General features: G+C 44.4%; 1 protein-coding gene across 10 annotated transcripts; it reads left to right on the top strand.

The window, feature by feature from the left end:
• The first annotated feature begins 221 nt into the window (after positions 1 to 221).
• LOC147892187 (uncharacterized) lies at positions 222 to 26,481 on the top strand. 10 transcript variants are annotated; one of them, XR_015542496.1, is made up of 6 exons: positions 232 to 553; positions 10,447 to 10,553; positions 18,290 to 18,344; positions 25,568 to 25,701; positions 25,862 to 25,975; positions 26,077 to 26,465. XR_015542496.1 is itself a non-coding variant. In XM_087388770.1 (5 exons), the coding sequence occupies exons 1-4, from the start codon at positions 363 to 365 to the stop codon at positions 25,692 to 25,694; spliced, it is 480 nt and encodes a 159-aa protein (XP_087244896.1). In that variant the 5' UTR covers positions 232 to 362; the 3' UTR covers positions 25,695 to 25,701; positions 25,785 to 26,472. The 10 variants fall into 10 exon arrangements, 7 of the variants coding, with proteins under 7 accessions (XP_087244901.1, XP_087244896.1, XP_087244897.1 ...); XR_015542497.1 differs by having other exon boundaries at positions 25,931 to 25,975; positions 26,077 to 26,464; XR_015542495.1 differs by having other exon boundaries at positions 25,568 to 25,975; positions 26,077 to 26,471.
• Positions 26,482 to 26,874: the final 393 nt, after the last annotated feature.

Consider the following 26,874-nt stretch of genomic DNA (forward strand, 5'->3'; position numbering starts at 1 on the left):
GGTTTTATCTTATGACCGTGATTTCGTTTGATGTAAAAGCTAAGCTTTTGACTAAAGGACTAAAAGCATATAGGTGCTTTTCACAATAAAAAGACTATATAAACGTTTCAAATCTACTCGATTTGAAGAGAGGTCTACTTGATTTGCAAGTTTGGGCTTATTGGCATGTGAAGCTTTGGAGAGCCTCGGGATGACCTTATGCTCCCTTTTGGGCAGGCCTTAGGCGTTTTTTTTAAAACAATTGATAAAATAGTAGTTGGAAAGAAAGTCTGCTGCAAATCTAGTTGTGCCATGCACTCACCTAGCAAAGTCAAGAGGTCACTCGATTGCTCCCTCAATTGCAACGAAATCCCTTTGTTGCGATGACCTCCACTAACTGTACAGCTCCTGCAGATTTTGAAAGCGTTCATCCCTCCACTACTCCCACCTTTACGAGCGACTTGCCAGCTTGCATGGCAATCGATATGGACGCCAGCGCTCCTCCTCCTCCTCCTCCTCCTCCTCCTCCTCCAAAAACTGCCGCGGTTCCAGCCAAAGTTCCTCGAGCCGCAGAGTAAGATCGTTTGCTTTTTCTTGGTTGTTTCTGTTGGCGAGCCTGCCTAGTATACCTCTGCTAGTTGTGAGTAATGCACCGCCTCTCCCCATTCACTCTTATCGTTGCAGTCTTTGTTGTTTCTGGTATCAGAGCGCGATTTGCGATCATTGAAGAATACTAAGTGTCAGCATTACTCAATAGTCTTAGTTCTGATTTGAAACGCTTTAACACGGATATTGGATTTTAGAAGAAGAATTGCGCAAGAAGCACGAAAATGCAACAAGTTTTATATACTCACAATTGAGATTGAAGCGTAGGTTGCTTTTGTGGAAAATCGTCAAGGGCATAGATGAATTGGGCGTGTTAGTATGGGCAAGCTCGCTTATATGCAGCGAGACCATCTTGTTGAGTATGCCGATTTGATAGTAGTCAGACACATGTACAGTTTTTTAAAAGGGAGTTTTAAACAGTCACAAGATTTGTTTCACGATTCACAGAGAAAAGTAACGAGAAAACTTGAGCTAATTCATTCATAAGTCTGTGATATTTCCCCGAGGATCCAAGTATTTTTAAACATTTGTTGATGATTATAGTCATAAAGTTTTTTTCTATTTACTGGAATACAAGAGTGAAGTTTTTGCATGCTTCAAAAGCATTAGTAGAGGATCAGATGGAAGAATGAGTATTGACTTTTCTTAAGATAGTGGAGGAGAATTATGTGTACAGGATTTTTGTAAACTTTTGCATAACAGAAGTAGATCAGTAGTCCACATACACCACAAGAGAATGGTGTTGCAGAGAAGATAAATCACACACTAGGATTTATGATGAGATGTGTGATTAAGCTGATTTGAGTAGAGAGACGCTATTATGACAGCAGTAGCAATTGTGAATTGTCTTCCATGGAAGATGGGCAATTGAATATCAGATACCAGAAGAAAGGTGGACTGGAAAGGGAGTTCCTATCTTAGATTTTTGTGTTTCTGATGCAAATTGTACGAAGTTCGATGTTTATTTGTTGGTTATCAGCAAAGATCGAAGGGATATAGATTGTTTTGTCCCGCTATGGGAAAAATCATTAGAAGTCATGATGTACGATTTTTTGAGAGAAGAGGCAAGTCATTTGAAGAATGAATGTAAACAGTGACCCAGTTCTTGTTGAGAATGCCATTGATTTAAGGGAGCTAGCCTCTGATCGTCTCCAAAATGAGATGGAAGAGATCAAGCAGAAGACATACAAGTAGAATGTGACGCTTATCAAGGAGGTGAAGGTATTTCGATAATCATATTCCACAAAACCAGGGAGGGAGTAATCTGGACAGTAATGAAGAGCAAGCGATGGGTGATCAGATGTCGAGTTCAGAATGACACCAAGATACTATGAGGCCTTCTAGGCAGCGCAAGTTTCCAGGAAGGTATGATGATTTTTTTGATTCCCACTCGAGCATATGACTATGGAATGAATGTGGAAAATATAGAGCCTAGAAGTTTTGCAGAAGCTACTGAAGACACTGAGTGGATAAAAGCTATGTAGGAAGAAAAGCTATGTGCGGATGGTTCCTTGGGAACGGCTTCTGGTGGTATGGTGACACGACCTAGCACTCTTGAAACCTCTGATCTGCAAGCAAACACAAGAACACACCAAACGTGAGGAAACTGAGCAGGCTGCTCACCACCCAACCATGACATCTACAGGATGCGATCCCGAATCAGGAGATGTCCCCTCTGAGCCAGGAGCTGAGCTACTGGTAGGAACTCCCAACCAGATCCTAACCAGCATGGTGTCCCATACCACCAGGTGGCGTTGTGAAGCTTGGGATGTGCTACTGGGCCTTGGGCTACGCTATGATGCAGGCGCGCGTCCGCGACTCAATCCAGGATTAGGCCTAGCACTTGGGAACGAGACTTGCTCCCATCGGCTCCTCTGAGAACTGAACCTCTGGGTCCCTTATAAAGACTCAGGCCCCATGCGCCAAAAATAGCGAAGACCTCTAACTGGTTCGTATCCTTGCCACAAAAGCCTTGTTCAATGCATCATTCCAAGATATCGGTTGTTTAGACTTGCATCCACGGCCTTTCAATATGTTAGTCAGAGGTGCCGTGATGTGTGAATAATCACGCACAGACTTCCATAGAAAAACCGTGAATCCTAGGAAAGAATGAAGTTGTTTCACAGTTTGAGGGATAGGCCATTCCAAGACGTTATGGACATGATCCAGATCAATGCTAATACCTTCAAAAGAAATCTCGTGTCCTAAGTAAATGATCTCCTTCATAAAGAAGTCACATTTACTCATCTTGGCATAGAGCTTATGCTGTCTTAGAATAACTAAGACAATCCGGAGGTGTCCAATGTGGTCCTCTAGCGTTCGGCTATATACCAAGATGTCATCTAAGAACACGACAACGAATTTGCCTAGAAAATCTCGGAACAAATCGTTCATCATTTGCTGGAAGGTAGCAGGAGCATTGGTCAAACCAAAAGGTAATACGAGAAACTCGTAGTGGCCATACCTAGTGCGGAATGCGGTTCTATCTATGTGTTTAGCATAGATACGGATTTGGTGATAACCCGTACTCAAATCAATCTTAGTGAAATACTTTTCTTCGGCCAAACGGTCTATCAAATCATCGGAACGAGGAAGAGGGTATCGATTCTTAATTGTCACTTTATTCAATCGTTTATAATCTATACACATTCTCCACGAACTATCTTTCTTCTTTCTTAAGAGGATAGGTGCTTCCCAAGGTGATTTATTTGGTCAAATATAGCCCATATTCAGATAATCTTGTAGCTATAAAGCTAACTCATCCTCCTCAAGCTGGCTCATCCTATAAGGTGGAACACTAATAGGTTGAGCCCTAGGTACTAAATCTATGCGATGGTCTACTGCCCGGAGGTAAACCTTCCGGCAGTTGAGCAGGGAATACATCCATGAAATCATCCAACAACGTTCTCAATTCATGGTGTTCAAACATGCTTAAATCATTTTTGTTATTAACAGAGACAACAAATGAAGAAAGCGGAATCAAAACACACTGATACACATCATAATGAGAAGTGTTTATTATATTCCGAAGCTGCATCGCAGATACAATAGGTCCCTGAGAAGAGGGAATATTATCACATTGAATACAAAATTGGGTGTCCTTATCCAAAAAAGAGAGTGTATGCTCTTTCCATCCAATCCGAATATCGTGGGTTTTAAAACACTCTATGCCGATTAACAAGTCCACATGTTCCAAGTGCATGACATAGCACGTAAGAGCAGTTGTGTAGTCGTGAATCCGGATAGAAAGTGTCTCAATCTTGCAATCCTAAAACTGCTTCTCAGCTAGAAGCTGCACCTCGTAGGTGTGATCGCTAGGTATTGTGGACAGCCCCATCCTCTGCACAAGTTTGTAATTAACAAAATTGTGAGAGCTACGTGGGTCAAAGAGAATGTGAACTCTTTGGTTTCTTACTTCTCCATAAACTCGGAAAAGATCATGGAAACCAAATAACGAATTTTAAAAGTGCAATTACAGAAAAGTGGGCAGGTAATGACATTTACAGAAATACCTGTCATCGAAACTTGATGAGCTCCCTTAGTTTTGGTTCCTAGACTCGCATGGAGCTTCGGTCCCGGCGCTTGCATCTGGTTCTTGCGCCTAGGACAATCATTCCTAGTGTGGCCCCGCTCCTCGCATATGAAGCAACGTCCTTCTTTCTTTAACTTCAATGTGCGGAGGAAACGGGCACGACCATTCTTCGTCTGAGTCGAGTTCTTCTTGGAGGCGTTGTCTATAGACTTCGACTCCCCTGTACCAGTGGTAGAGTGGAAGAACTTTCTCTTGTTCTTTCCACTCGTGTCGGCAACGGTGGTTCCCTTTGCGCTGGCCATGGTATCATCATAGATGCGCGCGTAATTCATGGCCTCTTGCAAAGTGGTACACTTGTTCTTGATCTGTAGGTTGTACGAGTCAGGCAAACCATTCATAAAGAAACCTAACAAGGTCTCTGAATCCATCTTTGTAGCTCTGGTCTACAAATCCCGAAACCTTTGAAGATAAACCTCAAAAGTTAGATTCAGCTTGGTCATATTGAGGGGTTTGAGCTTGCCTATGATATCGTAATCTTCCTTCTTCTTCAGAAACTCTTTCCTGAAGACCTCTTCGAATTCTATCCATGTTAGAGGCTTGGGTCGGAGTTCCTTTCACCACAGTAAAGCCTTCCTTGACATATACCTGCTGCAAGCAGCATTTTCTTGTCATTTGGGTAAGGGTGAAACTGGAAGTATACTTGCCACTTGTGCAACCAAGTGTCAACCACCTACTTGGTACGAGAATTCTGATCTTCGGGAAAAGGATCTGGAGTGATATTCAGACCTAACATTGAAGCCAAGGCATCCTCATGCGTGAGTGCCTGAATAGTGCTAGTCAAAAGTGAGAGTAAAGTCTGAATCCCTTGGAGTTGCCGTGTCAACCCCGTTTGATTCGTGTTAACTCGCTCGAACTTTTCATCGAGAGCAGTGGTGAATTCACTGAAGGCTGTCTTCGTAATCGAATCATCGTAGAGGCCCTGGTCATCATCTGCATGGTAGTTCATATCCTGATCACATTAGAGAGGTTTGACTGTTGAAACGCTTGCTCAGATGTTGAACATTATCATTACCTTCAAGAATAATAAGGAGGTTAAGTAAGATGTTAGTGTTTGTATTTGCATTATTGAGCATGTTGGACTAAGGGAAATATGGTGATTAATCATAAGAATTGCGTTTGACTAGGTTTCTGTATATAGTGGGCCTTTGAATGGCTGCACCTAATAGAATCTGGAAAAGTGACATGGATTGCTCATGTCTCTTTTTTTATATGTACATGAAAACTAGAGCTTCGGAAGTTGTGTGACCACAAGGAGGAAGAGAGAGAGGGTGAACTCAAGGTTGATAAGAGGGGTTAGGTGAGAGAGAGTGAGAGGTGTAGCTTGGAGAGAGTGGAGAGGATTGTAGGAGAGGTGTGAGAGGGGCCGCTAGGCAAGCGATGGGCTGAGGGGAACCCCAGGGGATCTCGAGAAAGGTCAGGGCTGCGTAGAGGTTAGGTGACGCCATGCAGGAGAGTGTAGAGGGGTGCGCCATAGGCTGGAGCAAGATCGCGGCCAGGCTGCTGTTTCGGGGAGGCTGGATGCTTAAAAAAACACCAACCCTCCAAGTTTAGGAGGGTGGGCTTTCTTAGAAAGCTTAGCTTTCTAAAAGCTGTACCTTCCACATTATAGCCTGGCGAAACCACAATTCTACCCCAGCTCATGCTTGTGCGCACAAGAAGACCCCTCCACACCCTTATTGCGGATTTCGTCACTTGGGTACGGCCTGCAGCAGACATCTGTACGGCACAGCCAGCAACGGGAGTATCCGGGTTCACTAACTCGGGCTGATCATCAGCTTCATACCTCTTTCATCAGCCAGCCTCTCTTCTCTTTCATCACCTCCTATCTGGACAGCTTTTCTTCTGCTCCACTCTCCTAGCTCAAATCCCACCTATTACTACTCTTCTCTTAGTTTACTCCCTTCATCAAATCAGATTTTAGATATGTTTGATTCCGTAGACCCCGGGCTCACTATGGGCTTCTTTCCCAATCCTAAACCACGACCCTTAACTGATGAACCAATCAAGCACTTGCAGGGCAATTAACATGAATTTCGAAATCGAGGCATACTTGGAGAAAAATTCGTCCAGAAATCTCGTAACAGAAGTTCCTACCCCAGGAGTTGGCTCTAATACCAATTGACACGACCCCAACACTCCTGAAACCTCTGATCTGCAAGCAAACACAAGAACATACCAAACGTGAGGAAATTGAGTAGGCTGCTCACCACCTAACCATGACATCTACGGGATGCGATCCCGAATCAGGAGATGTCCCCTCCGAGCCACGAGCTGAGCTACTGGCAGGAACTCCCAACCAGCTCCTAACCAGCTTGGTGTCCCATACCACCAGGTGGCGTTGTGAAGCCTAGGATCTGCTGCTGGGCCTTGGGCTACGCTATGATGTAGGCGTGTGTCCGCGACTCAATCCAGGATTAGACCTAGCACTTGGGAACGAGACTTGCTCCCATCGGCTCCTCTGAGAATTGAACCTTTGGGCCCCTTATATAGACTGGGGCCCCATGCGCCAAAAATAGCGAAACCTAGTCTGGTGCTATCAGCCCTCACTTAGGACCTTGACATTAATTCCCTCCCGATCATTTACATGAAGCGCAAACAATTATATTACAAACATAGATTCTTTGAGGGAAATGTCGACTGATTCTTCCGAGGTCATGTTACCTCGGCTAGAGCGTAACACTTCAGCCGCTCTGAAGATCTCGGGGTGGATACACAGTTGGCCACCTAGGATTGCACCTACTTAGGCAACGGATGTCATCTTGGGAGCACGATGGTGGCACTAGCTCGAAGTTCGACCAGATTATCAATACCAAGGCTTGGATGTCAAAATCCCAGGCCATGGGTCCAAGTTCATCTATTGGAGTAGGGGTGTTCCACCTCGATCTTTGTTATCAGTAATTCAAGGGGTTCGAGACCGGCACCATCAAGACAAAGTCGTATAGTAGGATACAGGATTACAGTAGGCAACATGGTTGCAACAAGACCAGGATGCCTCTCTCAATGTCCCTATCACTTATATGCATCGAGGAAAACCACATGGAGCATCATCCTCGAATATTAATACGTATCCGTACCAAAAGTTAGCACCAAATCCAGGCATTCAGTGTCTGCAGATCCTCGAGGATTCATGAGTTTAGCAACCATTTTCGGATTCATGAACCAAGCATTCGGATTGGGACTTGTCTTCTTCAGCCGGCCTCAAGATTTGTTGAGATTTGGATGCTTTCTCTTCTTGTACCGGGACTATGATCTCCTTCTCCCCTCTGTTTTTTTGACATCTACTAGCTCTCTGGGAAATCTCTAATGAAGTGGTCTCCCATTCCACACAGATAACAGGAATTGGGGATGTTTATGTAGAAAACAGGCTGTACCAAGACCCCTCCTTTCCTGTCTTCTATTGCTATGGCACTAGGGGGGTTGACAGCTAGATCCATAAGTACACACTCCTGAGTATTACCCCTAGGACTGACAATTTTTTTCTCCTCTAGACCCAGAAATGACTTAACGGAGCACAGAGTGCTTCTAGCCGTGGAAACAAGGCTAGAGGAAGTTCTGAAAACTCCACCCAAATTGGGGCTTAGAGGGAGGCAGCATATCCGGGGAGAAGTCTGCATCCCACAATTGTAACTGATAACGGTTGGTTCCTGATGGTCCAGGTTTCATTCTGGACCACAGACTTTGCCATCTCAGGCTTAATTTAAAGAAAAACAATGAAGCCATTCCTCATCATCCGAATAATAACATCAACAAAGCCTTTCTTCACCCAATTCAATCTCACCCAACTCTCCAAAAAGGCAACGGGAGGACAAGGCCCATGTACATAACCGATGACTGCATGCGAGTTTAACCACTTGGCAGTGTTGTTCGATAGAACTGTGTTAATACGAACAATAGGAATACCTGATAAACCTGCTCCATTTCCTCCATAAGATCGAGTATCTGGTCGACTGGCGCCATGTTCGCCTTCATCACCTTCTCTCTTTTTGGCTTTGGAACCAAACTATCTTTTAATCCGGGCAAGCCCGCATCACCTGCTTTGCTCTTTGGGACATTTGGGCAGTGGAAGAGTGATCTACTCCCCTAGAGGGCACCCACATGCTCTCTTCTTTGTTGCACAAGCACACCTTGCATAGTGACCACCCTTCCTGGGTTCTCCTGCGTTGCATGTAGCTTCTCACCATTAGGCAGGGTGCAATTCCAGCTGACTCATTTCTTTGGCAATTCTGAGTTTCCAGGGAAACGGAAGGAACTGAGCACTTCGTGAAACTGCGGGGGGTTTCAGCTAGCTCTCAGTGCTCTCAGACTTCCTCCAGCATGAAGGAGAAGCCCTCATGAGAAGTCTCGCCACCTAGTCCTTCTGGGATCGCCCAACGCATGTGAATCTTGCCCACTCTGTTAACTAAAGGTTGCATGCCACTGTTCCTCACAAAACTCACATCATCTGTACCAGCATCAAATCAAACTCGACAACCTATCAAACCACCAGTCACATCAGTCTTCTCGAGCGAGAATCCACCTTTGTGTCCTTTCACGGCTTCCGAACGAGGAGCCATCTTCCCGGTCCTTTTTGGGACATTTGGGCAGTGGAAGAGTGATCTACTCCCCTAGAGGGCACCCACATGCTCTCTTCTTTGTTGCACAAGCACACCTTGCATAGTGACCACCCTTCTTGGGTTCTCCTGCGTTGCATGTAGCTTCTCACCATTAGGCAGGGTGCAATTCCAGCTGACTCTTTTCTTTGGCAATTCTGAGTTTCCAGGGGGACAGAAGGAACTGAGCACTTCGTTAAACTGCAGGGGGTTTCAGCTAGCTCTCAGTGCTCTCAGACTTTCTCCAGCTTGAAGGAGAAGCCCTCATGAGAAGTCTCGCCACCTAGTCCTTCTGGGATCGCCCAACGCATGTGAATCTTGCCCACTCTGTTAACTAAAGGTTGCATGCCACTGTTCCTCACAAAACTCACATCATCTGTACCAGCATCGAATCAAACTCGACAACCTATCAAACCACCAGTCGCATCAGTCTTCTCGAGCGAGAATCCACCTTTGTGTCCTTTCATGGATTCCGAACGAGGAGCCATCTTCCTGGTCCTTTTTCGTTCCACACAAAGGGATTTGGGTGATGCTCATCTTTTTTAAGGCATTCCAATTATATGGTCTGCAGATTGAGATATGGTAACACTATATTAAGAGGATTACTTGATAGGATTCTGAAGTGGTTGGGCATGCTTGATTATAGGAGCGCCTCTGCTCCTATGGATGTTTTACCCAAAGTTGTAGTTCCATCAAGGGAAGAAAGGCAGCAGGTGTCATCTGTCCCCTGTTGAGAAATAGTTGGAGGTTTGATGTACGCCATGCTAACTAGTTGGTTAGATTTGGGGTTTGCAGTCAATTTTCTCGGTCATTTTACATCGGATACTCATCTCTTACATATAGGCTCATCTCTTACATATAGGGACATTGAAGCGCATCTTGCGCTACATCCAGGGAACTTGAAGTGCCAGTACCAGTTATATAAATGGTGATGCAGTAATTTGTGGACATGCAGATTCAGGATTTATGATCTTGGTAGTCGGAAATCAACTGCAGGATATATTTTTTTGGTTAAATGGTGGGTCTATTACTTGTTCATCTCGACGACAAGAGTGTAGCACTTTCAAGTATGGAAGCTGAGTATATAATTCTTTCTCATGCTGCGAGAGAAGGCCTCTGGTTAAACATGGATGATTTTTTTCCATGTACAGTGGCCCTATGATGATATGCTGTGACAATCAAAGAGCCATCAGTCTCTCAAGTGATCAAGGTTTTGATAAGGAAGGAGAACTCCGTCTATGTTATTGTCCAAATAGTAGAATATTTGCTGATGTATTAACGAAACCTTTGGGTTTTGTTTGCCATAGTTATTTATGTAAAGCCATGGGCTGTTGATTGGGTGGGAGTGTTGGTGAGCCTGGTTAGTTGGGCATGACAACAGATTAAATGTAGCTAGGTGTAGTAGGAGGGAGCTAAATTAGAAGGTCCGATGATTGTGGATCTCAAGAGATTATTACGATGAAGCTCTATCCTCTGCTAGTTTTGAGTAATACACTGCCACATTCACTCTTGCTGTTGCATTCTTTATAGTTTCTATTGACTAAAGTTTCTGGGCATTCTCAGCTGTTTCGGTTTTCTGGTGGTCCTACTTTGTCTTAATCTTGCTCAATCATTAAGGGTCACATCTTTGAGTGTTTCATGTGGCCATTTGCTTTTGTAACTTTTTTTTTTGGGGTCCAGAGATGCTTCCGACTCTCAAGATGCTGGAGCTAAATATAGAAGATATGAGAAGGAATATCTTCGCAGAATCAACCACAAGTATTTTTCAGGGACGACTCCCTCAGGAGGTAATGAGATATGATTTTCATTTCGACATTCATTCCAACATGCTTGTTGGCTGTGATTGGTGTATACGTCACCCATTTTTTGTTTGTGATTGGTGTATACGTGCTTGTTGGCTGTGATTGCTGGAGACTTCACCCATTCGTTGGTTGGCACACATTACAAGAAAAATCATTTATGTGCGTCAAGATGACCTTTTGTGGCGTTATTAGCCTTCCATCTCAATAATTTGCAGAGTGTATTTTTGTTTAACAATTCAGAATTTTGGGATTTAGAACAGCTCCTCCTCATTTAGCGCATGTTATGTGTTAGAAATAATAGATTGGGAGAGGTCGCTTGCTTAGGCCAACGCTCCCTACATGCAGTGGAAGGTCAAAACACAGAGAGATAGCCTAGGAACTCACACAGTGGTAACTTTCAAATCTAACATTGGTAACTTCACTTCCGTGATGTGTACTAAGTAGATGGAAAATGCACAAGAGTGATGTAAAACCAGCATTATATATTTGTCCTATGTGGACCAAGTCACGTACAAATGATGTGTGTATGATGTACCACCCTCTATCAACAGAGTGCTGACTAGAGTGGACCCTTGCTCACTCAAAACCTGTCCTCCTACCTCCTGGTGGCACCTCCAAGGCACTTGGTTTATGTTCCTCCCCTAGAGCTTATGTGGGCCTCATAAGGTGTGCCCCACAGTCACGCCTCCCTGTTGCTCCTATGGGCAGCCAATCCTAAGGCAGTGCTTGCTGTGGACCCTTGATCTCCCTGCTGCTGTGAAGGCAGCCCAAACTGAGGCACAAGAAGCCTCCTAGTTCCATATTCCGTGGCTGCTGTGAAGGGATCCCCTTGACGAAGACTTCTAACATCTTTGATTGCTGCAAGCAGCCACCTCCCTTGCTGCACGAGATGGTCCCTGGTTGGCTTCCTGAGGCAGGCTGCTGTTCCTAAAATTTTACTCCAGAATGAACTAGAGAATGAGCCCTAGAGTGGTTCCTTTTATTGGATGGAAACCCAGCCAACCAGCCAACTGGGTCTGTGAGAATCCCGACCAGATTCAGCAGATCTGGCCCGACCAGATCTGCCCTGATTTCCTGCTGGATCTGCCCAAACCTGGTGCAGATGTCTGCGGCTATTTCCTGGCCTGGTTCTGCACCTCCCGCACTGTTTTCTCCTGCTCCAGCTGCTGCTACGGCCATGCAGACTATCACGCAGGATGGTGGGTCTGTTTTAGACTTTGTATCTTACCTGCAGATTTCTCCAGAAGCACCTGTGTGTGGTGTACTTGTTCCAGCACCAATCACATTTGTTCCAGACCGTTCCAGGCCCGTACTCCTGTGCCAAATTGCTTTGTACAGTTCCTGCTGGTCACGCCTTTGTTCCGTACTGTTCCTGTCCACCAGATGCTCTCCAAAAAGCAGGTATGTTGCCTCATGCTGCCCACATGGCAGCCTGACTGCTGCCCATATGGGAGCTCTGATTTTATGCTGTACATGTTGTACTTGCTGTCTACATGGCAGCCCATATGCGGCTCATGTGGCAGCCTTTTGTTTTTTGTTAGATCTGCCTATGTGGCAGTCTGAATCACTACCCACATGGTACCTAACCTATGCTAGTGCACCTCTCCCATGCACTCCTCATTTGGGGGCTTACAGATGGGAGGCGACCATTCCAACATCCCCTCTCAACGACACCTCGTGGGCCAATCCCTACTCGTCGATGCAAATGCTCCATCAGCTTCCATGGAGAAGCCCTCTAGAACAGTGGGGAGTCATCATCGTTCCTTAGTCTTTCAATTCTTGGCCTTCGGACGTAGAGGTGTGTCCATTAGTCAAGGCGCGGGGGTCTGTGGTAGTTATAATAGTTAGGTTTTCTTGTACATGCTCGAGGTCACGTGGTAGCACATGTGTGGTGTGCATGAGATTAGTTTTGTATGGTTAGATCGCCCAAATTAGCACGTGGTGTCATCAAATTGTAATATCCCAAGCAATAAAGAAGTTTTGTATTCTGAATTTATCCTTTTGACTTCGGACAAAGAGACTTGTTTTCAGGCAAGGAGGGTTGACCATAGTCAACCAACGTGTATGTGATTGTTTATTTGCATGTTGGGGATGCCCACAAAGACTAGGACTAGTCCATAGCTTTTATTTGCATGCAAAAGGCTAACAATTAATGGATGCATTTGTTGTGTTGCTTCAATTAAGTGTTGCAGGATATGGACCGCGATTTATTTGTTGGAAAGGTCACCTCCCCATCTGTAAGCCCCCATATGAGGAGAGCATGGGGGGGGTGAACCTGGGTCTTGAGAGACTGACACATGGGCAGGGTTATGACTGCCATGTGGGCAGGAATCGAAGAGAGAAGAAAAGAGAGATACCTGGACCTCCAGAAGATGCCTCAGATGGCGATCATGTGCAGGAAGGGTGGCGAGGGCAAAGGCCCTTGGATCTGGCCTGGCAGGAGGCGCAGCAGGCGGGGAGTCTATGGGCAGCAGGTGCCTATGTGGCAAGACACATGGCACAGGCTGTGGGCAGGATCAGGACCTGCAGCAGGCCTGGAAAGTGGCGCAGCAAGGCGGGGGAGCCAGGAAGCTTGGTCAGCCAGGTATAGGGCTGGTAGGGCTGGTTCCAGCCAGCCTACCATGCCTAGAAGATGGCAGGGTAAAGGGGGGCTGGACCCCACATGATTTGAAGGGCATATGCCCTTGTTTAATAGCCCACAGGTTGGTGGGGAGGCAGGGCACAAGTCAGTCTGCATAGGGTCTGTGCCCCTGCATGGAAATGAGGGCTCAAGCCCTAGCTATAAAGGTCCCAGGGGGGTCGGTTCTATGGCAGACTGGTTGGCTACTGCAAGGGGCCCTTGAGGCCTATAAAAGCAGCCCTTTGGAAGGGCATTCAATTATCCAACAGTTCAGCAGAAATAGGAGCAGACAGGAGCAGCCAGAAGACACCCTGGAGGTGAGGAAGAGTAGAAGGTGTGCTGCAGACCGAGCTCTCAAGGGCTGAACCTTGGCTGTCTCTTAGGGAAGCAAGGTGTTGTGATCTAGACGGAGAGTCTACATACGCTCGAGGTGGAGCACGCAGGCTCAAGTCTAGAGATATCTGGCTGATAGTAGAAGTACCTTGTGGTAAGATCAAAGGACCACGCTCTGGTGGGACTTTGGATCTATCTCTTTTGTATTGTGTCCATAGCTTAATTTATTGTTTTGGTGGTTTCCATATCTGGCTGGATTATTGTCTATTGATGAGTTTGCACATCTATGTGATGCACATTAAGTAAAGAAGTTTGTGATTCCACACCCCACACACACTGTGTGAGCTCCTGGGCTATTCTATCAGTGCGTACCCTATGTTGGTCGATTTCTAACATTATTCCCCTCATTTTAAGGGGGGCTACCCCACATTCGAGGAGGCGTGACTCTTGGAAGGGGCCCTTGGTTTGAAATGTTCTAGATCTTGGTCAAAGGCAGAAATCATAGTAGCTTCTAGGGGGAAGCATGGGAAAGCATAGCTACTATTTTTGAGCACTTTCTCTTAGCTCATGAATTCCGTTTTGACTGAGGCTTGTTCAGCCGGCAGACGTTGAAATCTTGTAATCTTTTTCGAAGCTCTTGCTGGAAGCTGTAATGAAGTCCTTTAGGAGGGTCCAGCCCTTGTTTCTAGGCCCTAGGATTGTGTCTGATCTTTCTTTCTCCTTTCCCGCTCATTTGAATGAAGCAAACTCAGTTAATGAAACGAATGACCTGCAAAGGACAATAGAAATTCGGACACAGAGAAGTATTGAAGTTTTGACACGTGGTGGCTTTGGGCACCTTTGTAGTGGCGTGGCTGGGTGATAAGTGGCATGCTCTCAGTCTCCCTTTCCTATAGGTCTCCTATCATTGGTATTAGAGCAGTGGATCGTGCTTCTACGCTTCCATCCTGTCGCTACCTGCTGCCATCAGGCTGCGCAAGCCTTGTTGCATTGGTTGTGGCCTTTGGGGGAAAGAGAGGAAGTGGGAAAGAGGGTTGGTCGACCATCTTCTTGTAGTCGCCCGCCTTTTGCAGGTCAATTATCGTCACTTCTTGTAGAGGTGATATATTTAACATAGGCCTCGGATCGAGACGAAGGAAAAACGAAGTGTATAGAGGTTGAACTTTCGTTCAAAAAGCAGGCTGAAATTCAGCCTTTAGTGTGAGAAATCTGCGATGCACTACTCACAAGTATAGAAAACTGCATCTCAAGCTCGCAACTTTTCTACAAGCCATCGCCAAGTTTTCGGGATTGGTTTGCTCTGGAACTGGTTGTTGGCAGCTCGTTTTTACTGTTTCCAGCCCATACATTAGGCCACCCCGTTTCTTTGGACAGTTTGTTGCTTACTTTGAGTAGGGGAGGTCGTATGTAATCCATCTACGGGCAGAAACGACTTCCTACCCTAAATATCCAGCCACCGGAAGGTCATCTTTGTGTGCCTACAAACAAAACGACTTGCTTTTGGTTGGAGTTTGCTATCTGGAAGATTTCCAGCAAGTTGTGGTTTCAAGTTTCCGCTTCTTTGAACGAGATCGTAGTCTACATCGACTAGTAGCACTTTGGCTGAGGTTTGAAGCTTCGTGATTGTAGAGTTTGGCCTTGGTTCGTGAAGATTCCCAGATTGCTGTTGTAGGACAGACATCCAGGTGTTGAAGTTCCCGTTGGTTCCCACTCTCAGCTTTTTTTATTCTGCACTCTATATATTTTTTATTTGTTGCATTTGTTCTGGAAACCCTGGAGGAGTTTGGTTGGTCTTCTTGTTTCTATTTGGATTGATACCCCGGTTGTCCCGTGGGAGGTGATTGTGACTCTAGGCTAGGCTGTGGGTATGTCCTCGATACAACCCAGTGATGCCATGCATGTGGATGAAGAGGATCTGCTAGACGATAATCTAGTAAGCGTGTCTACGTTTAAGGCATGGTAGCACACGTGTGGTGATTAGCTATGTATGTCTAGATCGCTCGGATTAGCATGTGGTGGACAAGATTTGAAACCAGCCTTAACAACGTAAAGGGTGGTAGGATCCACTTAATTACAGCATACACAGTAATTTGACAAATAATTATGCACCATAAATTAATTCACAAGGGAGCTAGAGCGCTCCTACTCAAATACAAGGACACCGATTGGTCCCAAACATTGGCGCCCCTTGCGGTATTTATTTAACATTCATTTGAAGCCAAGCGGCTGATTACAAAGGTCTCTGGGAAGCTGCACCACAGGCAAACCAACGCCCGTAGACGCCCCGTCCAGCCCACCCTTAATTCCCTGCTCAACTCCAAATGGTGAATTGGCATCCGATTACTAGACAACCCTGTGTCCGCAGCTAGCCAAAGCATGCAACAGAGACCTCAAAAGCATCCATTGTCTGTGCCACACTTGCAATTGCACAACCAAGTGCCCAACCAGCCAGACACGGTTGAACAACTGCAAGACAAGCCCTCAATAGCCAAACTCTGGTGCAATCAATCAAAGCACTTCTAAACAGGTTGCCTCAATCTATATCCTCTATGGCCACTGCCCAACAGCATAAATCAACCTTTCTTCGCGAGGAAAGAAACCCAAATGCAATAACTAGCCTGCAACCAATCAGGGAATGGAAAAAGTAGGCAAAAAGCAAGCCTTCTTCTATCCAGTATCCACAAAAGATAGGTTACCGGGGCTGGAAAACCCTAGATCCTGCAGAGAAAAGCTGATTTTGCTCTGGCACAGCCCCAAAAGCAGCTTAGAAGAGAACACCCACGCCTGGAAAGTCACCAGAAAAAGCAGCAACACCCAGGAGCTCCCCAGAATCAAATTGCAAGTTCCCTGCAGAGCTTGGACAGCTTGGAAAGCAAATCACAATCTCCAACAGCAGCCTGGACAGGTTGCAATAAGAAGAAACAGCCCTGGAATAAGTCGCAGCCACTTGGAACAGCCTGGAAGACCTGGAGATCAAATCGCAATCTGAAGAAGACACCTTGGCAGAAATCTCAATCTGCAACAGGCTCTTGGATCAGGTGCGATTTCTTCTAGCAGGCTCTGGATGCACTGGAACTAGCCCTGTACTGATGGCGATTTCCACTAGCAGGCTCTCGATGTTCTTGGCAGATGGCAATTTGGCTCTGGCAGCTTGCAACTGATGATCTGGCTCCCCTGGAATTGATTTTGTCCTTCTGTCCCCTAAAATAGGGCTCTGTGCTCTTTTCGGAGTCTTGTGCTAAAATTAGCAATTTCTAATTGCACTACTCTTTTGGCCCCCTGTTGCACACTTTGGCCCTAGGAGTTAGTTGCCTAGTAACTGGGTGTACATTCACATTTCCCAAGGGCCCACTAGGGAATTTTAATTCCCCAGGTCCCGCCCCATGGCCAGACCCTTTGCCCCAGAGACTCAAGGTAGCCACGTGCAAATTACGGGAGTCGCAAATCAAAAGTCCCATAATTTCATGTCCTCGTGACAAGATTAGCTTCGGGCACCTATGTGGTGGTGTGGCTAGGTGGTTAGTGGCATGCTCTCATTCCTGGTCTCCTATAAGGGTCCTATCACACTACCTAGTATGCACGAGCCACAAACTGATGAATAAACTGCAAGAAAGCTGAGTGGCCATGCTTCCCGTCATACTTGATGAAATTCGGGGTGGAGCGGGTGAGAGCAGTGAACTTGAAGAAGACCATTGCATTGGATTTATTAAAGTTTACTAGTGAGTGCATAAAGTCTCGCACTACATGTCTCATACGAGCAAGACAATAAATCATCATGACCTAAACAAGGGACCTTATGAAAAAAATTCCTTAACAAGATAATATTATGTGTCCTTAGCATTACCCAATGCTTTCCTCACTATCTTCCTTAGCATTACCCAATGCTTTCCTCACTATCATCCTTAATGTTGATGTACTCGAACCTTGACCAATGTGCTTTCAAACGCATTATGAACCTTGTCTGCTGAAAATGGTTGGGTTGAAACAGTCGTTAATTGCAAACGGAGTTTCGGATTATGTAAGTAGTCTAGTCTTGGGTCAAGGGATCAACTACGCTATAAGAACTCTTTTGAATTTGAGGACATAAAAAGTCCGTTTCTTAACAAGGCACACCTATTTTGTACTGACAATTTGCAAAGACCAAGGTGTGCAAGGCACAAATACATCTTTTGGGGTAGTATTTATGGTTTCTTAGTTAATCATTTGAGACTCCAATTCAAGGATAGTATTAAGAGGTGGTTGAATCATGTACCTCGTAAAGGTGGTCAGCCCATGAGTAAGCACTGATATGAATAAGGCATAACTGGTTGGATGATGCGCCCCCTCAAATTGGTGGCTTGTACTTGCTACCGACAGGCCTACCAAGTTATGTAATTATACTTCATTATGGTAAGATTTGTTGGTATCTTTGTGATAGGTCTTACATGCGTGATCCGTATTTCCATTGGAATCAAATGGCCAACATCCCGTTGACTTCTTTGCCGTGAGTCCATCTCAATGCACAGTGATGCTATCACCATAGAAACTTCAAGATTATTTTAAAATCGAATGAGGTTTATTGTGAGGGTTCAAGACCAAGCAAGCACTTTGCAATCTTGTTTTATTATTGTTTGTATGGAAATAATTAAATTATCATGGTTACATTTCAAATTTTCTATGCCGTTATGATGTTGAAATGAGGATTTTCATCTAAGACTGTAAACTTTCCCATAAGAAGACTTAGATTGGAGCATTTCAATGGACTGAAATTGATGGTTTTGTCTTGTAGAACCAGTATTCGAGAGTTCCACGACTATAGATGGTTTCCTTTTTAAAGAAAGCAAGTATGTTGACTTCAAACCTCCTGCTGTTTTCATCTTGTACATAAGAAAAGTCAGCAAGCTTGAATTGAATGTTTCATTTCAAAACTTTACTTTCAATAGTTTGGACTTATGGTAGGACTAATTCAGTTTGCTGGTGTCACCTGGAAAACGAAGATTTCTGGATAACTTTCAATAGTTTGAACTTTTGGTAGGACCAATTCAGTTTGCTGGTGTCACCTGAAAGACGCAGATTTTGAAAACAATGTGGTACTCACAAAATAATCCTCACCTATAGAAATGTGTCAAGACGTGGAGAATTTGATATTTTTGTAGAGAATCTGATATTTCATGTCATTTTTAATTTTTTTACTAGCCCATGAGATTATCTTGTAACACTTACATCAATGGAGTTATAGTTAACCAATCTAAGGCTCCCTTACATGGCTATATCTGGAATACAGCTAGCAGTTTCTCAAAACCAAATTTGTGGAGCCACACAACCACTAGTAAGGTCAACAAATAAGAATGAAAGAATGACAACAAACACATGACTGCTTCAAAATGAGTTGATGCTTGCAGCAATGAAAAGGCCTCATTGTTGGGATAATTGTTTTGTTGGCTATAAGCATTTTGTTTATCTTTGTGAGTTACTAGATTACTTTAGTCACTTTGGGTTTGAGGATGTCTACACTAGTTTGAAATCACAAATTGAGTCTTAAAGTTTATGCTTATATGCTGCTCATCATCTTTGGCGCTTATGTATAGTTTGGGGCAAGAGTTCTCTTCCACCACTCAAGTCTTATGTCTTTAGACAATGTAGTAGGACTGCACTTTTTCGAGGAATATTGTAGAAATTAGGGAGAGAGGGACATTATGGCCACATGACCGATAGCCTACAATGTACATATTAGGTTCCCATGTCCTAGTGTACTAACTAAACCCACACCCTAACCTATGTGCACCTCATGGGACCGTAGTACTAACTTATTCTAACAACTCCCCTTTAGTTGAAGGTCTCATTTCTATGATACATAGATTTTTTTTTCAATTTCTTGAAACTTTGCTCTTGGCAATGCCTTGCTGAATGGGGTGCCAATTATTCTTCAGAGAAATCATGCTATCTTGACTTCATGTGCTGTTGATTTTGCGTCATCACCGTCTGAATCAGACTCGGTCGTCCCATCCTCTATGTCCATTGTGATTTTATGGGCATCCTTGGAGTCTTCATAATTACTAAATTTCTTCATTTTTCTCGGTTTCTTTAGGCTTGCTATAAACAATGCTATTAGATATTTGTCATCTGGTCTAGGGGGGACCAGGTTGCACCACTTCCGTGAACCATCTTTTATACCATGTGCAAGAACTCCATCTTGATTAAACATTATACATTTCTTGTTGTCAATACTTTGGTTCTTTGATTATTTATTCTTGACACGAATATTAAATTATTAGGTGGTGTTGGTACGCATGACAGATCTCTCTTTGTGATCCATCACTTGAATTCACTGTCTTAGATGCCTTCAATTGGTAGTTTGCTATCATCATCAAAATATAAATAAATAAATAAGCACGCAAGCAAACAACTCAGCAAGCAAGCAATCAAGGAAGTAAGCAAGCAACTCAGCAAGCAAGCGAGCGAGGAAGGAAGTAAGCAAGCAAGCAAGCAAGCAAGCAAGGAAGCAAGCAACAAAGGAAGCAAGGAAGGAAGCAAGCAAGCAAGGGAGCAAGTAAGGAAGGAAGGCAGCGAGTAAGGAAGGAAGCAAGTGATGACGCAAGCGCGCGCGTGTGTGTTATGTGGTTTACGCAATGGCTCGATTGTTTGAACCAATTTTTTATGAAGCTGATGTGCATAGATGCTTTTGAATCTACCTACTAGGTGTTTGAATAGTGCATCATGAGATGTATAAAACATTCTCTTATCAGGATCGACATCTTTAATGCCACAATATCATATGGCACAAATGAGGATAGCTCTTTTGCTTGAGTTATTCCTTCAACAACTCATTCTGAGTTTGGTTGTTGTTTATGGTCATTGTTGATAACAACTGAAGTGCCATGCATGCTCTTGTAACAACCTTGCTCTTGTTGAGCTGGAGTGGTGTCTAGTGCCTTTGTTGCATGTGCATACCACTTCTTTGGCCTGAATCCGTGATGGTTGTCTATTGTCTTTGATCTGCAATCTCTTGCAATATATCCCTATCACCTCCAAAGATCAACTTTTGCATGAAATCCGCCTTGAAATGATATTTTGGAAGTGCCTTTTTTATCAGGTCTTAATTGCGTTGACGAAATACCTTTGAAATTCCTTGATGTGGCTTTAGAGAATGTGTAATATGGGCCTTTGGAAGATTGGAATAAAAGGGCTTGATTTACTCTTGGATATAGGATATAGCCACGAGTAATTGAATAATATTGTAAAGAGCTTATGCTTTGGGTAGAGTGTGTGAGGACTTGAGTGGGATCAAGTGAACTAGAGTAAAGATATGGGTGAGCTTAAGTCAAAGTAATGGATTTTGCACTTTGACTTAAGTAGCTTCAGTGTCTTTGTACTCTAGGGCCTTAGGATTTGAGGGTTTTATACAAAATTGTGGGTATAGGTTAGATAGGTGAGCAGACTATAGGATAGGCTTGAGTGAGGGGTTAATAGGTTTGTGAACGCGAGTGCAAGTGATAGGTGAGCTCGAGTGTTTTACAAGCCACGTGTGTTAAAATATTAATCTCTAAGGTAGGGGCCAATGTGATAAGGGGCTAGGGGCACTTTTTCCCTTTATAAGGTTTCCCCCCCCTTATCTCATTCTTGTTGCTGCAATCACATTTCAGCTTCCTTCACCTTCATGTCCATCTCGAACTCTCTGCATTTCCAACATTTGGTAAGTAGAGCAGGATGCCCTTGTTCCCCTGCACCTCTCTCCTGCGAAGACTTCACTTTTGGTTGCGAAGAAAGTTTGAAATCAAATTGTTTTTGGACAGGTGCCTGCATTTTTCTCAATTTGGCTACTGTTTCTACAGCCATTTTGCCTGTTTCAGGTGGAGTTTTGGTGCTGGTCAAACTTTTTTTCCTCAGCTTTCACCTTCTGCAGAGCTTCCACAGCAAAGCAACTTCTTCTAGAGCAGATTTGTCAGGCTCCGAAGCAGATTTTGAGCAAAAACAGAAACTGGTCGTCAGTTTCAGGCCTGTTCTGTCATATTTGCTGCTGGCTGCCTTGTTAGAGAATACAAAAGAGGGTATGTGCAGCGGAAGCTAACCTAGAGATAGAGTTACAAGAAATAGACAATGCTCAAAAGAGAGAGAGAACTGGCAAAATATATTTCCGTCCAATGTATACACAATACAAAACTATGTCCAGTGTACCACCCTCTATTGGCGGAGTGCTGACTAGATGTAGACCTCTGTACATACAAGGCTATTCTCCTATTCCAAAACACTATGCCTATGGTGCTCTCCTAGAGCTTGAGTGGGCCTCGTAATCATGCCTCCCTGCTGCTCGTATGGACAACCATTTCCAAGGCAGTGCTTGCTAAGGTTCCTTGACCTCCCTGCTACTTTGAATGCAGCCCAAACTTAGGCACAAGTCTCTTTCCTTGTCGCGTCTTCCTAGCTGCTGCGAGGGAAGCCAATGGTGAAGGCACTTCAGCTCCTTGATCCCTGCAATCAGCCTCCTCCCTTGCTGCACCAGAACAATCCTGGATAGGTCCTTGAGGCAGGGTGGACTGCACTACAATTTATGGATAGCTAATGAGACCTCAAGGGCTCCCTTTTATAGGACTAAAGAGACCTTGAAATAACAGACCAGTCAGCCCTTAAATCAGCCCACTTTTCCAGACCCACTAGTCTGACCTGGTGGTTTGTCAAATCTACCTTGTTCGCTGCCTTCTGACCTGGCCCTGCTAGACCGCCTGGCCACGTGGCAGCCTGGCACTGGCCCAGGCACTATACTATCCCAGTCAGAGTCTTTCCAGGCTGTTTCCTTGGACAATCCTCCACCTCTGGTCTGGCATAGCCTTCCAGCCTACGTGCTGGATCTGCCCCTATCTTCTCGCAGCCCCTACAGGGTCTGTACAATAGGCACCATGCATTCGTACTGATACTGCTTGATCCCGGGCTGCTGATGACCCGTTCCAGCTTAATCCAGGCTGCTCCAAACTGGTCTGTCTGTACATGTGCTGCTGACTGCGCCTGTAATCTGTACAATGTCTGTATATCAAAGGCTCTCCAAGCAGCCAGGTACCTTTCCTGGGTGCTGCCCACATGGCAGCCCATGTGCTGCAGCTGTGTTTCCTGCCTTCTCTTTACATGCTTGCTGTCCACATGCAGGCCATGTGCTGTCCCTATGGCAGCCTAGCTTTCTTTGTCAGACCAGCCCATGTGGCAGGCTCCAACACTGCTCACATGCCATATAGGGCCATCTCCCCATGCACTCCTCAGATGGGGACGTGACCATCTATCTATACACCAGCATGCCTCTTTCTTAGAGCTCCCGGAGCTGCTACAAGACTAGGCGACCGATTTTTGGTGAATTTCTTGAGGCAGCACATGTTCCAAGGCCTGTCAAACGGTCCTCGCATATCATCTCTGCCTCACTTGGAAGGTCATGCTTAAGGCTGTATCTGAGTTGATGTTGTAAAGTCTTGCACTCATCATTGTACTAAGAAATGATTTTGCAAGTACATTGTTCCAACAGTACAATTTAAAGCTGAATCCCAAGAAGTGCCGCTGGAGGTACTAAAATCCAAGAGGCGGCGGGTGAGTGGAACGGGTGGGGTGTGTGAAAGTGTTTAGGGCAGCCTCATGGAGAGAGTGGGTGATCAGGGTGGCTTGATCCTCTAGGAGTGGTATGCCATTGATATACACGAATAGAGTGGAAAGGCGTGTGGAGTACTCAGGTGAAAGGCTATGATCAAATTGTATGCATGATATGTAGTATGCGTGGGCGGTGTGTGGAGTAGGACGGGGGGTGGATATCCAAAAAAAGAGAGGGGTGATTTGCTTCTGGAGGTGGTGGGGAGATGGAGAAGTCAGTGATATGCGAGGTGAAGGTCAGGGGTCCCATGTGTGTGTGTGTGTGTGTGGGCGCACGTCTGTGAGAGAAATCATAGGGTCTTTGGTGATCCTACTTTTTCTATTTTCTCTTTTTTCAGGCACACCTTACAGCAATCATTCTATGATTTTCTGCAAACTCAGTATATAGACTCTGATGTATACTTGTCATATATTGAGATCTTCTCTTGATGTATTTTGGCACATATAGTGACTCTGTAAGATAAAGCAAAAAAAATTTCCACCCAAAAAAAAAAGTGCGTCTGAGAGAGAGAGAGAGAGAGGTGTAGTGGTTAAGAAAGAATTCACATTGACACATGAAGAGCGGTATCCCTTCATTTGTGACCCTTGAGTGCGCTGAAGGACCACCATCCCATCTAACTCTAATGCACCCTTCCCCATCCTACATCCCTAGGACCTAGACTTGTGAGTGCATATCTCTATAAATAAATAATGCTTGGTATCACATCGTTACACGTAACCTAAGATTCATGACCTGCCATTTAATGCATCCTGAATTCTAATGCATCCTTTCCCATCCTACACCCCCTAGGACCTAGACTCGTGACTGCATATCTATATAAATATATAATGCTTGGTATCACATCTTTTGTTGGTACCTTCCATACCACTCAGTCCCATCAAGATCTGAGGGCTCTGTCAAAGCCCCCAATTGAGGTCTAGGTCAATATGAAGACCGTCCAATCAATAGTGTTAAATTACAATTATTTAAATGGCCATGGACTTACTGTTAAACTGTACGCACTATCGATACCATTAATGCCTCAACTATAACCATGCCAATGAATGTCGTCAATCAGAATAGTAAGGGTATTTTATGTGATAGTGGGTGAACAGGGGTGAGAAAGAGAATAAAAATAGGATATGTGAGAGCAGGATTAAGATTTTGAGTGAGAGAATGTGCGGCAGAAGGTGAATGAGGATTTGTGGGTATGTTATCGAAAGTGTTTCAACTTTCAAGTATAAGAAGATAAGATGCAGAGGAAGAACGGAAAACTGGGGCAACTAGTAGGAGCTCTTGGGATTGGCTGAGGGAAGTGGAGGCAACATGGAGGAGGGGAAAGCAAGCACAGATAGCAGCTGATGTGAGGCATGCATGGGGTCCAAAAGACAGGTAATGGGGCTGTGGAATGGGCAACGGGGAGACAATGCCAGGGACTAGAGGTGCTGAAGCAGGTGGGGACGCCTAGCTTTACCTACAATATGCAAGGGGTGGGGGCCATAGATGCTACCCAAGTCGAGGAGGGATTGCATGTCAGCCCATAGGGTGAAGAGCCTTGCCCTGAGGCATAGGCGGGGAAGGAGCTGGAGGATAGAATGAGGCTTAGGAGAAGATGGGGGGAGGGATCAACTGGGGGTGTGCAGTGCTCCCCCTTTTGGAAATATGGGAGTAGAGTGCAAGCGTTTGATTCATTCTACTTATAGCAGGTATCTGGCCTAGACACAGCCAAATATCAGCAGTGTCTATGATGTCATAAGCAATGCTAATTGGCACCCTTGTCAAAATATCTCCCCTTGGCACCTTAGAATATTCCTCCCACTTCAAATTTAGACACATCACAATTTCAAAATGGTTCTTCAAAGAGGGCTATTCCAGGAATGTGGAAGTGTGCCAACAATCTCTGTCATCTACTATGTCCGTTCAATGACGTGCCTGTAATGTGCACACCAATCCCTCCAAAGGGAGATGCTGGAGACAGATTTGGTCAGAAATAATCCACACTAGGAGCCAGTGACATAGATGTTTGTGGTTTCTTATGCTGCTAGACAGTGAGACTTAGAGTGTGGGATTATGGCATTTTTTTCCTATTGATGGAATGTGACATGGCTTTTTTGGATATTACCTGCTCTCTATTCCTTCTTTTCTTCTTTTAAGACATAATACACTTAAAATAAAATAAAATGGAAGTGAGTTAACGAATGGTTAGATACTTGGAGCCAAAACCTTTCTTCTTCTAGGAATGTTTAGACAGGAAGAAAGCACCAAATAGAATGAAAAATGTAGAGAGGTGCAGACTCTTGCCTCCAGAAAGGCAATAAGATACTTTCTGATTTTCACTATGTTTCCTGGGAGTTAGAACATATCTCACATGGAGGTTATTGCATTTTGGTGGCTCTTTAATTTCTGTTGGTGGAAAATTTTTACTGATCTATTTGACATGTCATGAGTTTTTTGGAACTTTAGGGTGGCACCGCTGAAGAAATTTATGGAGGGACCAAGCCTCGTAGATGACCGTGGAAAAGCTGGAGTATCATTAGCTGATGCTGGACCAACGTCTTCAGGCAGGAAGAGCCTAGTTAGGAAAAGCTAAGGCAAAGGTATTTTTTCAGCTTGTGCAAACATTGATTGGTTTTTGATCCACTATGATTGTGCTTTAGCTCTGGCATGATGTTGGCAATAGGCTCTCTGGACTGCTTGAGAGGCATGCTGTTTCTTTACATTGCAATAGCTTTGATGTGAAGCCACCATGTTGAAAAGGGTGTCTAAGGTGCGACTGGAACAATATTTAGCAAGCATGTTGCTTACATTGGGAAATCTCAAACCAAGGTGATGCTGGAGATTGGATGCTGGAGATTGAGGACTTATACCATGGTGAGGGTTCCTGGAAACATCTATCTAGCATGTAAGCATTGGTTCATTTGAGAATTACAAATTTTTATCAAAGTAAAATAATTTGGGAAGGCCACTTTCAGGCTTGGAAGTTTACCTTGTGCATGAGGTGATTGAGAGCTTGGGCTGTGTTGCCTTCTGCCAACATCTTTGACAACCTCTCCCCTTCCCTTGGCGAAGAAATTTATCTCTACCAGAAGAAATCAATATTCTATCAATGCTTCCTTGCATGGAGGAACTTCTCTGAACATGGTGGAATTTATAAAAAACACAGAATGGTAAGCTTCATCTCATTGTCTGTTAATCAGGGCTCAAAAGAGCAAGCGTTTTCTCATTGGGTAATGAAATCAATGTGTTGCCATTAGACCTTTGCTTAATAACAAACAACTACAATGGAATACATATGCTTATTGTAAGGTTTGTCTATACTGAATTGAGTCTGAAGCATGTAAGCTTGGTCAACAGTTGAGGGAAGGTTGCTACCTACATTCATGGAAATGCCTTTGAGATGATTAAGACATGCTTACAATGATATATACACAGTCTTTTAGGTAACCTTTATGTTAAAATTCATCCTTAAAAAGACAAAAGAAAATGTACCTTACCTGGCTGTCATGGTCTATTGTTTCGCAGCCCGTACAGCCTCTCCACTCAACCAGGTACAGCCTCATATGAGCCTTGGCAACAAACGTGTCATGAACTAGTATTTTTAGTTTTTCATTTATGTGATGTCGTTTGTACTTAACGCTGTCAGCGAATTGTTCTGTCATTTGGAAGTTGTACCTATGCTGAAGTCAGAATAGTGTTTTTTTGGGGCAAAAAGAGACTTCTATTAAGTATTAAAGAAAATTGTTAGAGCAAGCTCCATACGGGATACACCA

Source organism: Dipteris shenzhenensis, chromosome 17, assembly GCF_047967505.1.
Source record: "Dipteris shenzhenensis isolate YYH24624 ecotype China chromosome 17, Dip_SZ_1.0, whole genome shotgun sequence".
Taxonomy (NCBI): Eukaryota; Viridiplantae; Streptophyta; class Polypodiopsida; order Gleicheniales; family Dipteridaceae; genus Dipteris; species Dipteris shenzhenensis.